Genomic DNA, 14,027 nt, shown 5'->3' on the forward strand with positions numbered 1-14,027 from the left:
TATACCAACCTCAACCAACATGACTAGCTTTGAAACATTGTAAACAATAACATTTATTTATATTGAACTGAAATGACCAGAAACAGAATTAATAAACATATCAATCAATGCACCACACACTGAACTGTTGTAACATTTGACAACAAATATTACTACTATTTACTGCATGGATTTCACATTAAAATTAAAAAAAATGATGAGTTTGTTTGAACTTGAAATCCATTAGTGCACATTCTTAAAATTATCCAATCAGTCCAAACCAACGACCAAAGTTTGCATTAGATTGACATCTAAAACTTACTTACATGATTACATCAGATGCTTTCTAATCATGACACCCAATACATAATATCACATTGCATGAATTTAGAACAAAACCAAATTGAATAATAATATTCTTAAAGTTATTGATAGTAGTATTTTAAGAAAAACATATAAAAAAAAATTATTTTCATAGAATTGTCTATCATAACCATCAATAATCTTTTGTTTCAACTTGAAACAAAATCAAAATTCATATTCTCATTATTTTCATAATACAAAATAAAGATTGTAACAAATTGAATGAGTTTAATCTTAACATGATATCTTTATGAAACAATGAATATCTAGAAAGATAATTCGACCATATTCTCAAAATCATTACATCTAATTTAAAATCTTATTTCCCAATGAAATGACATAAAAGTGGCTATGATATCACTTGTTGGAAAAATCTTTAATATAGAAGACTTTAATTTGGTGGGAGGCTTTATACTTAAAGATATAAAATACATATTAAAGATGATGAACAACTATAATCATATATAGTCAAGATATTTCATGTCAAATCATCGAGAATAAATATAAAACTAAAGCGGAAGCGTATCTTAATATATTCATAGAAAATATGGTGAATTGAACTTTATATCATCCTTCATCATATATCCACCAAGTTCATGTCCTTCGTCCTTGAATATGAATGCATGTTCATAGTAGAACATATAGGTTCTTTGACCTTCCAATTGTAGACCACCATTAACCTTAGTATCTCCTCTAATGGCATAAAGAGAATGACATGTTTGCATGTATGTTGTGGTTCTTGTTGTGTTATGTATTGTCTACAATTGGGGACCATAACCCCTATTTATAAGACAAACATTCCCTTTTATTAAAAGTGATGCCTTTTTAATTTTCTTATTTCTTATTTTTGCTCATCATAAAAATAGAAATAAGACTTTAAGTATCTACGTAATAATTTTCGTGACAATTATGTCTATAACCATGTACCTTACTTAAAGTAGATCACTTTAGTATGACTACTTAAAATAATGACCTTAAACACATTTAAACATTATATGTGTGACCCAAAATTCCTTACAACATAAACTTCACTCAATAATAACAATGTATTAAAAAGGATACTTAAAATAGTGTCTTATTAGCATTTATATGTTATATTTAGGTTATTCAAAAAATAAGGGAGTAATACTTAAAATTATAAACTTCATTTCTTAGAAATAACAATGAAAACAATATTAGCATTGATAGCATTGAGAAGGGTGTTAGTGACATTAGTGATTCAAATATGTTGTCAATGAATTAGTCGGCTTCAACAATAATTGTTGTGGAAATATGTGACAAAAATAATGAGCTATTTTTCTTCTTCTTATTTGTCTCTTCTAAAATCAGTAATTTTAGTTTTGGACTAATAATTGAAGATGTTTTTGTAAAGTAGTTATTTTCTAATTTTGTTCAATTGGACTTGGAAAATTCATTTCCAATATATCCTAGCGCGTGCAGACAATAAAAAATATCTGTTAGTGTTCAAATGAGAAATGGAGAAGAAGAGTTTTTCTTAGATGTCTTATAGTATCCTATAAATTTTGTATGTAGGAAAATTGGAGGTTTGATAATCATAGAGTATAGTAGTGAGATAGTTTCAAAGAGATTACTTTTTTTTCCAAAATTCAAAATACAAACAAACCTTAAACTTATGTTTGGTTTTAGTGAAAATGGATGGAAAAAAGAGGGTGAGAAAATAGGGTGATTATAGAACTTTCATTTGTTCAATATATTAAATGATTAAAAAATATATTTATATCATATGTAAGGAATATATTTATATAATTTGATATATTCAAACTCCTTTATTCCACTCATTTTCTTTGAAACCAAACAATTAAAAAATACATTATTTTTTTATCAATTTTCTATTCTTACAACTTCCATGCCTTCTGTTTTTTTCCTCCTAAAGCAAAGCATAAAGGTTACTCATTTATCACCTTATATGAAACCAAACCATTAACCGGTCAAAAGAAAAGTATACAAAATATCCTGCAATTAAGGAAAGGATAGGGAAGGTGGGATCCACTGCACTGACATATCCATTCATGCTAATTCACTGAGAATTATCTAGATCCGAGACGTCGCCGTTGAGAGCATCTCACTGCTGCGGCAAAAGCAATCACCACCGACACCAGAATTAGTTATAGATAATGTATTCTATTCACAATTTCTTCTTTCATTCCAATAAAAAAATGTTATTTTTTCTACTATTAAGAATAGTCTTTCACTCCTTTGGATAAAACTTATCCCATTTGGATATATGTGTTCATTCCAACAAGTGTTAGTCACATAAATCAAATTTTGACATTTTAGTTATTTGGATATCTAACAAAACCTTATACGATTAGACTAACAATAATAAAAAATGGTATTGTATTAAAAAATTCTAAAAATATAAAATAATATTTTATATTACTTAAATACAATTGATTGAATAAAAACATGAGAACATGATCATTTTAGTACACAAAAGATCCGTTCCCATAATCAGGACCACCTCTTGGTTACTCCAAATTCAAAATTAATCACACGTCTCACGTGCCTACATGTGTCCTTCCCACACTGTTCAAACTTCAACGACGAGGATGATTAAATATCAATTACAAACCGCGTTGTCGTACACCTCGTGATCCAGTGCAACGTCACCCCATTATTGATAGTGATCCCGCAGCTTGTGCTTCACCTTCATGAATCATAAATGTAGCTTCGTATTTTTATGCTGTCGGTGTTAGGAATTTTTTTTTGCTGTGATGGAATCGTTAAAAATATTTTATATTCAGTCTCTGAATCAAATGTTACTTTTCCATTCTAAAACATTACAAACATTTCGGAATCAACTTGTCAATATGAGTTACCATAAGTTATAGCATTTTTTTAAGGTCATATTTAATATTTCAAATTTTGTTAAAACAATATATAACCTATTCACAATCGCTTACCTTAATTTTGGATTCAAGAATTGTTATTAGCATATGTTTATTATTATTTGTAAAAAGAATTCTTTATGTATGATAATCATAGTTTTATAAAATAAAAACTTGTGTTGGAAATTTTCTATGAATAATCCTTAGATTGAAATGCAGAAATCTCAATGATCATTCATGGTTTTGTTCCTATAACACAATGTTTATGCCCATACCTAAACCCAAATGGAACAACCATGATCCAGACCGAAGAAACTCCAATTGATTTCATAATGAAGAAGAAGAGCATACCTTGATTAGTCATTTGGAATCTCGAAGGTATGTAAGTGTGTGATGATCTTCCAGATATCTCGAAGTTACCTTATGGAATTGTGGTGATGTGTTATATTATCTTTGATAACTTCTCACAATTCCCTTTATTCTCATTGGCCTACTCAACAAAACAAAACTCGTTGTTCTACGGATGGGGACCGTAACCCATAAAAGTAACTGAAGCGGTTACTACTTAAGTTGCAATAGTTCTAATTTAGTCCATTCATCAAATCAGAAATTGCCTAAATGTATCTACACCTATAATATTTCATATCACATATGCACTTAGTCACCAAATTAATTACTGAAGATCATTTTATATTTTTGACTATTAAATAATGGTCATAACACAATTATAGAATTATATTCGTGACTCATAAATTGTCAGAAATTCTAACAACATGATCAAATAATTGTTTAATAGAAAATGTGAATAAATAATTTGAAATATAGTTAATAGGAACTTAAGCCCCAAAATATTGGGAGAATGTTAATAATGATGATACAAAATAAGAAAAATAACATCTAAAGGCGAACTTTGCCTACAAGTTAAAAACTTGAGTCTTTCAAACTTTAATTTAGGAAGGATTTTATTTAACCACTACATTGACTAGAGAGTTAATTTCATAATTATATCATAAAAATATTATACAAATTATGAAGGAAAAATCAATAAGTTGTTGTCTAGTAGTGTAAGATCCTATTAGAAAAATTTAAAGTTCGATTCATGTGATCAATGTATCTCAAATGTATTAGTTCCTTATTCAAAAGGGTGAGGAAATACTCTTAGTAATACCAAAGAAAAACTATAAAGGAAATAGAAGGCTCCTACTTCCATTACATAAGATTAGGTTATATTTTTATTCTTTTTTCTTGAAAATTCAAACTGGTGTTGTATTTTTGTTATAAGTGGAAGGGCAATGTGGTAAGCCAAACATTGTTTGCATTCAATTTTATTCATTATCATTCCTTAATAATAGTATCACAATACTAACTTGTGACTATGAATGACAATATAACCTGAACTCATACGTACATGTCTAAATCCAACTCAATTTAAAAGAAAACCTCATTTTAAATTTAATTTTTCAATCTTATTATATTTAGGTTCGATTTTTATGATACTTATCCTAACCTCATTTATATATATATATATATATTATTGGAGTTAGAATTATATATAAAGGTTTTACATAACTTTCTTACATGTGTGTCGGGTTGGGGAATGAAATGGGTTTAAGGTCAAGGAAACCCAAAACCTGATAGGATCAAAGATTAGGTTCATTTTTAATCGAGAGATTCGAGTTTAGGTTCGGGGTTAGGAAAGGTAAAATCTTACCTCGACTTACCCCTTGTCATTCCTACTTGTGATATAACCTTAGTCCTTAAAATAAAGCGGATTAAATTGATAATAATTTTAAATTCACTTTATTTATTTTTTTATTAATCCTGTTAACTACTAGTAAATAAATAATAAATTTATTTTTAGTCCATATAATATATAGTACTTTTATATTAGGCACTCTATTTATTTTTAAGGTTGTAACACTGATCCTGATGCAATTAATATGTTTACTTGAGTTAAATTTATGTATTTTTATTTGTCTCCCACTACTTCCCTATAATAATTACACCGGACATTAGTGTCATCCTCATTACTCATTTGTTCCTTTTTATTTGTCAAGGTTATGACACATAGATTGAATAATAGAATCTATTTCAGTAATATTCATTATCCTTTTTCAATTTTCCCTTTACCATATCTCAAGTGCATATTTGTCATTAATTTCCCATCATTATTAATTAGGTGCACATTCATTAAATACAAGGGTAGAATTAATGTTTCCTTACTTTTCTAGGAAGACATTTAAAAAGGAAATATTTTTCAGAAAGACAATTAATGAGGATCTAGGAAGTATCTCTTTATTAACTAGGTGCACATTCCTAAAATATTTAGGTAAAATTATAAAAATAACAATGAATATTGCATTAATTTTTATATAGTCATTTAAAAAGATTCAACTTTTTTCTACATAAACAAAAAAAAAAGATAGGAGTAAATTTTATATTTAGCTCGTGTTTCTATTTTTTGTTTCAAAATGTAATGCTTTTTGAGCTTTCTATTTTAGCACATGGTATAACCCACTTTACTTTCTTTTCTTTTTTCCTCCTTAACTAGATCATGTGGTGGTTTTGAAATGGTAGGTGCATCATAATGATGTTGGATTTAGAATGCCCCCAATTGTCAAATAAGGATAAACAAATAAATAAACTTAAATAGTAGTAGATTCATGATAAGTAGAGTGTGAGCGTAGCACCTGATCACAGCACCATCCTTCACCACTATATAAACCCTTCTTCCCCACACACTTTCTGTAACGAATCTTCATTTCTAGAAAAAATGGAGTTATTTTATTACACCGTGTTTGGAGGATTGGCCGCGATTGTTGCAGTTCTTGAACTAAGCAAGAACAATAAGGATCGAATCAACACTTCTTCCGCTTTCAATTCCTTCAAAAACAGTTACCTCCTTGTTTATTCTCTCATGATGGGTAACCCAAACACTTTCATCTCATTTTTCTCTCTTCATAGATCTAGCACCGTTTCTTTTCGATCTATTCATTTCTATCACATTTCTATTTTAATTCAATTATTTTTGTTATTAAAAATGAATAAGTAAATGAAGCTATTGTTTGAGACAGATCGTGATTAATTAGATTGTGATTTGTTATTTACTAAGCCTGTTGAGGTTCGCGTTTTATGTAAATGTTGTTATGGATCCGTTAAATTGTGTTCACTGAGATCATATTTAAATTTATGTGATTCTCCTTTGGTTAAGTTGTTCATTAAATTCATGTTATTTGACGTGTTTATTTGAGCGTGGTTAGATTTTTTAGCATTTAGTTATGATTTGGTTGAAATTATTGTTTGTGAATTTTATTCTAGAAATTGTTAGCAGAGACAGAGAGAGTTCTCTTTCTAATTTGATCTATCAAATTATGTTTACTGAGATCATATTTAAACTGAGAATTGTTGACTATATTCATGTTATTTGATGTGTTTATCGGATCTTAGTTACATTTGTTTTCATCATTCAGTTACGGCTTGGATAAATTGATCTTAGTGAATATATGTTCTGACTACTCCAGAAAGTGTTAGCAGAGAAAGAGAGAGCTATCTCTTTCTGATTTGTCCACAGCTGCATATACATGGACGGATCCCGGGAACATAAGACCCATATATATATGTAGTAAATATTTTTATAAACTAATTTAAAAAAATTACATAGATGTAGCTAAACCTTGTCACTCACTGGATCTGTTAGTGGTTGCATATGCGCTTATGCAATACTTGAGAAACATGACTTTGGATTTAAGTTTCTATTGTTAGTGTTTTCCCCCCTAATCTAATAGAGACTTGTTTGTATGGCTATAGCTGGAGATTGGTTGCAAGGTCCATATGTCTACTACCTTTACAGTACATATGGATATGGGAAAGGAGAGATAGGACAACTGTTCATTGCTGGTTTTGGATCTTCCATGCTGTTTGGAACAATTGTGGGATCTCTAGCTGACAAACAGTGAGATTTTGCCTTTTAATTTTCTTACTTCATCTCGCTACATTAGTGTCATATCTTTTTTAGTTTCTCATGCTTGTTATCCTCAAATCAGGGGTCGGAAGAGGGCTTGTGTGACTTACTGCATCACCTACATTTTGAGCTGTATCACCAAACATTCTCCTCAATACAAAGTCTTAATGTTGGGGCGTATTTTGGGAGGTATTGCGACGTCACTTCTGTTTTCAGCATTTGAATCTTGGCTTGTCGCTGAACACAACAAGGTGAGGATTTTTTTGTTTTTCAAAAGGTTATTGGCCGCTTTATTATTAAATTTTCCTCTGGATATGTTGATTTTTTACGCACATGGTAATAAGGTTGTTCATTGTATTTGGAAGCTGTAATCTATTTCTGACTTGAATAGGGTGGGTTTTATATTCCACAAATAATAATGTTTGTTTGATTGTTTTTCACTAACCTTTCAAATTAGCTATTTTCTTATGATATCATTCTAAGCAAAACTAGTTCTACTAGTTTCATCTTAGAAGTGTTTTTAAAACAAATGCATAGCTGCATCGTTTGATTTTCATGTTTTGTGTTCACTTGTAGAAAATGGCAAGGCTGTTAAACAGCACCTGAAATATATCGTCTTTAGTGTTTAATTTAGGTTTCCGTATCTTGCTTCCCTGTTGTGCAATCTCATGTTTTTTAAATCTACCGTTTTAGCAAATTATGTTGATTCTACGAGATAATTATTTCCAGGTTTATAAAATTTGCTATTTTGTCTCTATAATAAACAAGGACAAATGCATTTTTTAAATATCTGCCAAATGCTGAATGAAGTGCTTTTTGGTCATCAAGATTCAAAAATATCATTTACTCTCAAAATCCATGTTTATGTAGTGTCTTGATACCCTTCATGTTTATCTTGTGTGTATAAATCTCAATTTACTTTTTTTCATCTGTCAGAGGGGTTTCGAACAACAATGGCTGTCATTAACATTCTCAAAGGCTATATTTCTTGGAAATGGTCTTGTTGCTATTGTGGCTGGGCTGTTTGGAAATGTCCTTGTTGATACATTGGCTCTTGGACCAGTGGCCCCCTTTGATGCTGCTGCATGTTTTCTGGCTATTGGTATGGCTGTCATATTATCTTCATGGACAGAAAATTATGGAGATCCTTCTGAGAACAAGGACTTGCTTACCCAATTTAGGGGTGCTGCTGTGGCCATTGCCTCTGGTAGATTTTTTTTCTTTCCTTGGATTATATTTTCTCATTGTCTTTATACAATAGTTCATGTAAGTACTGCAAGTTTGAACTTGGAAAATCTTTATGCATTATATTGATCCGCAAAAGGACTGGACTAGTCACTTTTTTATCCCATTTTCGCTATGAAGTATCCAAAATGAACCTATTTCCAGTCCCAGGTGCCAAATCTGCTGCAATTAAAATATAGTAATGACCAATATCAGTTGTTAATAAAGCTACCCTAAACGACAAATTGTTCTTTATTTTTTCCTTATTTTGTTTGTTATTATTGGATCTTATTCATCTCTTGTCTCATATGTTTGTTCGTTTCTTATCACATGTTCATTTAGTATCACTTTTTTTTTTGTTTCAGATGAAAAAATTGCGTTGCTAGGGGCAATACAGTCCCTCTTTGAGGGTTCAATGTATACCTTCGTGTTCCTATGGACTCCTGCATTGAGCCCAAATGATGAAGAGATTCCCCATGGTTTTATTTTTGCAACATTCATGTTATCCTCAATGTTGGGAAGCTCAATTGCATCTAAGTTGATGGCCCGTTCAGCACTTCGAGTAGAGAGCTACATGCAGCTTGTTTTTGCAGTTTCTTCTGCTGCTCTGCTGCTTCCCATTCTGACCACTGTATGCTAGTCTTCCAATTTACTCGTTTCCCTGTAGTATTGTGTTTTTAAATCTCCTTATCCTGCTATATTTTGACTTAATTATTGTGGAACAGTTTTTGGTAGTTCCTACCAATGTGAAAGGTGGAAGCATCTCATTCGCCGGTTCTGTTCAACTTCTTGGCTTCTGTATTTTTGAGAGTTGTGTTGGCATATTCTGGCCATCCATTATGAAGATGAGATCTCAATACATTCCCGAGGAGGCCCGGAGCACTATCATGAACTTTTTCCGCATTCCTCTAAACATTTTTGTGTGTGTTGTGCTGTACAATGTAAGTTTTGCACAATCTACAAAGATGCAAACCATTATCTTAAGAATGTAATATTTCTGTGGATGTAGATTACATAGATTGTTGGAGTTTAACAGTATAACCTACTTTCTATTGCCCTAGTTTGAACCTGAAACTCGACCTTTTTCAAATATCTAGTTGGACTTGGACCAGTTATCATCCCATTGAATTTTACACACTCACATCTCTTTCTTGGAAATATATTCAATCCCTTCCTCTGTCTACTCTACCGTAATGAGCTTAAAAGAAAAAGAAAGAAGTCTCTTGCAATTCTTTATGTTTATACCTGTAAATGTATTTGTTTATTTATTATGTATTTTCTATGTGCAGGTTAATGCATTCCCTATCACTGTTATGTTTGGCATGTGCTCAATTTTCCTTGTGGTTGCATGTATCTTACAAAGGCGACTGATGGCGATTGCAGAAAAGCCAAGTAAGACTCACGCTATGATTTTTAGTATATATGTTAAAGATTTAGAAATTGGACAGCAACAGGGTCAAAACTTATTTAGTCTATATAACCTGTGTAACTTTATCTTATCTTGGAAATCACTGAATGGTAAACCTTTGGGTTCTTTGCCACATATATCCTTCTGTTATATGGTGTCTGAGCTTAACACTTAAGGGTTTGTTTGCAAGTTTAGTTTTGGAGGGGAAGGAAGGAAATAGAAGGCTTCAAAGTCATGAAATACACTTGTGAAATTGCTTAGAAGCCCTCCCTTTTCTTTCCTTCCCCTCCAAAACCTAACTCGTACACGGATCGGACAAAACATTCTTTTGTGCGAAGACAATAAGCCTATTTTGGCGAGTTTGTTTTGCTTTGAAAAGGATAAGTACACATGCTCCCTCCTTTTACAAAATATGAAGTTATGGACCAATGAAGTTCTTTCAACATTATTTCCCCTTTCTTTTATAGAACAAAAAATGTTTTTACTTTGAGCTGAGATTACTTGTGTTTGAAACAGAAACAGAAGATTGGCAATTGAAAGAAAGGGACACTGAGACAGAGCCATTGAACATCTAAAGGCCCTGATCACAGCTGCATCATTCATACAAAATGCAGTTTATATCTAAACTGTGTACTAAGTGACTTGAGTGTAAAACCTTCAACGCCCACCAAAGCTGGATTAAAGTATTAACCGTTTTGCTTTTAAATATCAATTCTGTAGTGCATTAGGTTTGTATTGGTTATAAGCCTATGATATTATTTAAGGAGAAATCTCCATTTTGATAGTTCTGATGTTATTCTTTTTTGGGGCGGGATCTATAGTTTGTCCCGTTCGGAATAGTATATGCACCATACTATTTCTTTCATAATCTTTTTAACTTTTGTAATGAAATTGCACTCCATGCAATCTGCATTTATTTTCCCTAAAGAAGAGGGTAGTGCATTTCTTGAGGTACAACTTCTCGATCATAATGCTAATGGATGAAAATAAGGCAGTTGTTCACTTTGTCGAACCCAGTATAGCTCAATAAAATTGATTTAGCTCGAAACTTGGCTCGAGTTTTAGTATGATTTATTTTTCATTTTGAACTTGACTCAATTTGAGTTCGTGATATATTTGATTTGATTTATCAACTCGAATTTGTTTAGGTTAATTGGAGTTTGAGAACGGTTTAGATTAACCTATTAACTTATTCATCCAATGTGTGTTTGTCAACTCGAATGTTGATTTATTTAGTATGTATAAATGTAAAAGAATTTCTACATGTATTTATATAATTGAGCAAACTCACGAATTTAACGAGTCATGATATATTTGCTTTAAATTTGATTTGTTTATTTAATGAACTCAACTCAATTGTTCATGAACCAAGTTTGTTAAGCTAAATAACAAGTCGAATTTCGAGCGAAGTACTCTACTTCTAAAGTTTCAATCAGTTACATAAAATTAGGTACAACATTCTACTTGAGGTTCCAATAAGTTTTGCTCAATTAATGAGGCCAAAATAACTAATATTGCACAATTAATATTGAGCAACCATTCAATTCAATTGTTGAAAGGTTGTAATGGATGGTGGATGATGCTGCAACCTTGACTCCTATTGAGCGTGAAAATTTTCCTCATGTGCATTAAAAAATGGTGTTACTCACCGTCTTGCTACACGAACAAAACACAACTTGAAGTGCATCTCAAAGCCATAGTTAATTGTTCTGATTTTTTTATTATTTACGTAGTGTGTTTGAGTTCCTTTTATTTCCAGGTTCGAAGTTTGATATTTACTTAAAGAATCTTGCTATAACTTTTGCTCTCTATCATTTAGCTGTCGTCAGATGTGTTAACATCAGTCGTTTTCTTTGTCGGCATCAATTATTGCTAAGTGTGTAAAGGATTGGGATATATTTTGACAAATCTGTATCACATTCATTTTTAATAATACATCAAAATGGAGAGTAAATATGTCAACATGAAATTTTGCGAGATTAAAATTAAAAATAATAAAAAACTAAGATATACTTGGTATTATTTGCTTTAACTTTGTCTTCATCTCTTCTGAAAAGTGCTTTGTTCCAATTCACGTTTATTTGGATTTTTTAAAACCAAGATATCCTTTTTATTTGGTTTAGGTTCATCTTCTTCATCTTTTTGAGAAGAAAAAGCAAATGAATAAAAGAAGGGTAATCTATGATAATAATGATTATTTTTTAGTCGTGAGTAATCATTCATCCTATGAATAATGAACTAATCATTTTGGAGTGTGTTACTTACCTTCCTAATAAGTGTTGCTCACTGTAATCAATTCTTCATCTTTTCAGTCTTTCTGAAAATTTAGCAGAGTCTTATACCATACATAGGGATGACAAAAAAACCCGACTCGAGAGTACCCGTGGAAATACCCGCAACGGATACGTGGGAGCGGATTTTGTGATACCCGCCCTGTGGGTACCCGCAAATTTATATGTTTAGTTTTTAATTTAATTTTTATATATACTTATTATTATTTTAAAATTATATATTTCAGAGTGAACCCCTTGGCGACAAGTCTGGCCTTCTATCTCTCAATCTTGTCTTTTGATTCCCTATTGGTCTTCTCAATTTACACCATACGGGCTTGGCTCGTTTTCTTTCTCTGGCTTTCAGAGTGAGTGGGTTAAGGAGCCTTTTTCCGCCTTTCGTCTTTCCAGTCAAGTAGTGGTTCTTGTGCTCTTGCCTCTCATGAATCTACTCGACCATTCCGGAATAAGTGAGCTTTTGTATCCGTGTTGAAGAATCCAGTTATCGACTAGGGAATTTTCGATTAGTTAACACTACCAAAAGGAAATGAAGGAGAATAAGGGAAGGTGCCAAGTAGTTTGCTATGGTTCCTTTGAGGAGGGGTGTTTACAAGACTTTTTTAGTGCATGAATTTACTTTTATTATTATTTCATAATAAATTACACATATTTAACTATGATAATAAATTTATCATATATCTGTAACAATCAATATGTAAAAATATATTTATATAATTTGTAACAATTATTTTTACATATTGATTGTTACAAATTATATAAATATATAATTAAAATTAAAAACACGTTGGGTACCCGTAAATAAATGCTATCTGCACGGGTACCCGCAAATATTTTAGGTTTAGGTAGGGGAAAACACTACCCGCCGGTGCCCATTGCCATCCCTAACCATACATTGTTAGTCAATAATAATTATTTTTTAAAATATTATAAAATCATTCTCCAAAATTTATTTTCTAAAATCCGGTTCTCACCCTTTTGGTTGGTAAGTAGGTTTTTGGAATATTGATTTCTCAAATGCCCAATTATTTTTAAGCGTTGATAAGTCAATTTGGGAGATACCAACTTCTCAAATGACTCAATTTTTATATCGATTTCTCAAGTGGGCCTTCTTTTTTCAACGTAGCAACTTTTCAATTGGCCCATTATTTTTTATTTTAAAAATTTGTATTATTTATATAATAAAGATGCCTTTGTTTTCATGGTGATTCATGGTTTATGTGATGGTTTGGGGTGTTTGGAGAGTTTACTATATCTTATTTGGAGCCATCTAACCTGCGAACTAGTTGAAGTTTGCATGGAAGCAAACTGTGTAAGAGTCGTAGAATTAATTTGATTTGAATTTGTATCGTTGATTTTGAATTGGTTACTGGGAAGGATTAGTTCATGAAAGTTGTTTAATTGATTCCCGACTTCTGAAGTCATGAAAGTGGTTCCCGACTTCATAATGGGTACCATTAAAACAGAGAAACAAATATGGAACACATATTAGTGTTTGTTGTTTCAAAATTTCCTCCTTCTTCCTTGATGGTGCCCATTTCCATTTTCTCCAAAAATAATTTATGAAATGCCTTTTGTTCTTCTTCAATTAGTTCTGTAGAGTTAACTTATTTCACCTTGAAGTATTAAATGATGATTTGTGTGTAATTGTATAGTTGACGAAGTAGTATATGACATCACAAGCGAAGACTAAACTATTAACGATATATAAATAGATCAAATAAATATCGTCATATTGCCAACCCCTAAATTTTATAATTGAGTAATTGCTAAACTGTTTTTAATAATTAATAAACCGCTAAATTTTAATTTATTTTATTAAACCAATTTATTCTAAAATAAGTTATACCATACATTTATAGTAAATAGTTGAAAATGACCAATAATTTTAAGTTAATTATTATATTATTTAGAATACAAGAAACAATTAATGATCCACATATTATATTGTTTAA

The 14,027-nt window shown here is 31.1% G+C and overlaps 1 protein-coding gene across 1 annotated transcript; it reads left to right on the forward strand.

The window, feature by feature from the left end:
• On the forward strand, positions 5,913–10,741 carry LOC109343480 (molybdate-anion transporter-like). Its single transcript, XM_019581791.1, has 8 exons — positions 5,913–6,115; positions 6,999–7,143; positions 7,235–7,403; positions 8,089–8,359; positions 8,742–9,007; positions 9,102–9,317; positions 9,666–9,768; positions 10,301–10,741. Exons 1-8 carry the CDS (start codon positions 5,965–5,967, stop codon positions 10,357–10,359), a joined length of 1,380 nt encoding a protein of 459 aa, XP_019437336.1. The 5' UTR covers positions 5,913–5,964; the 3' UTR covers positions 10,360–10,741.

The sequence above is a fragment of the Lupinus angustifolius genome, chromosome LG03 (genome assembly GCF_001865875.1).
Source record: "Lupinus angustifolius cultivar Tanjil chromosome LG03, LupAngTanjil_v1.0, whole genome shotgun sequence".
In the NCBI taxonomy this organism is placed as follows: Eukaryota; Viridiplantae; Streptophyta; class Magnoliopsida; order Fabales; family Fabaceae; genus Lupinus; species Lupinus angustifolius.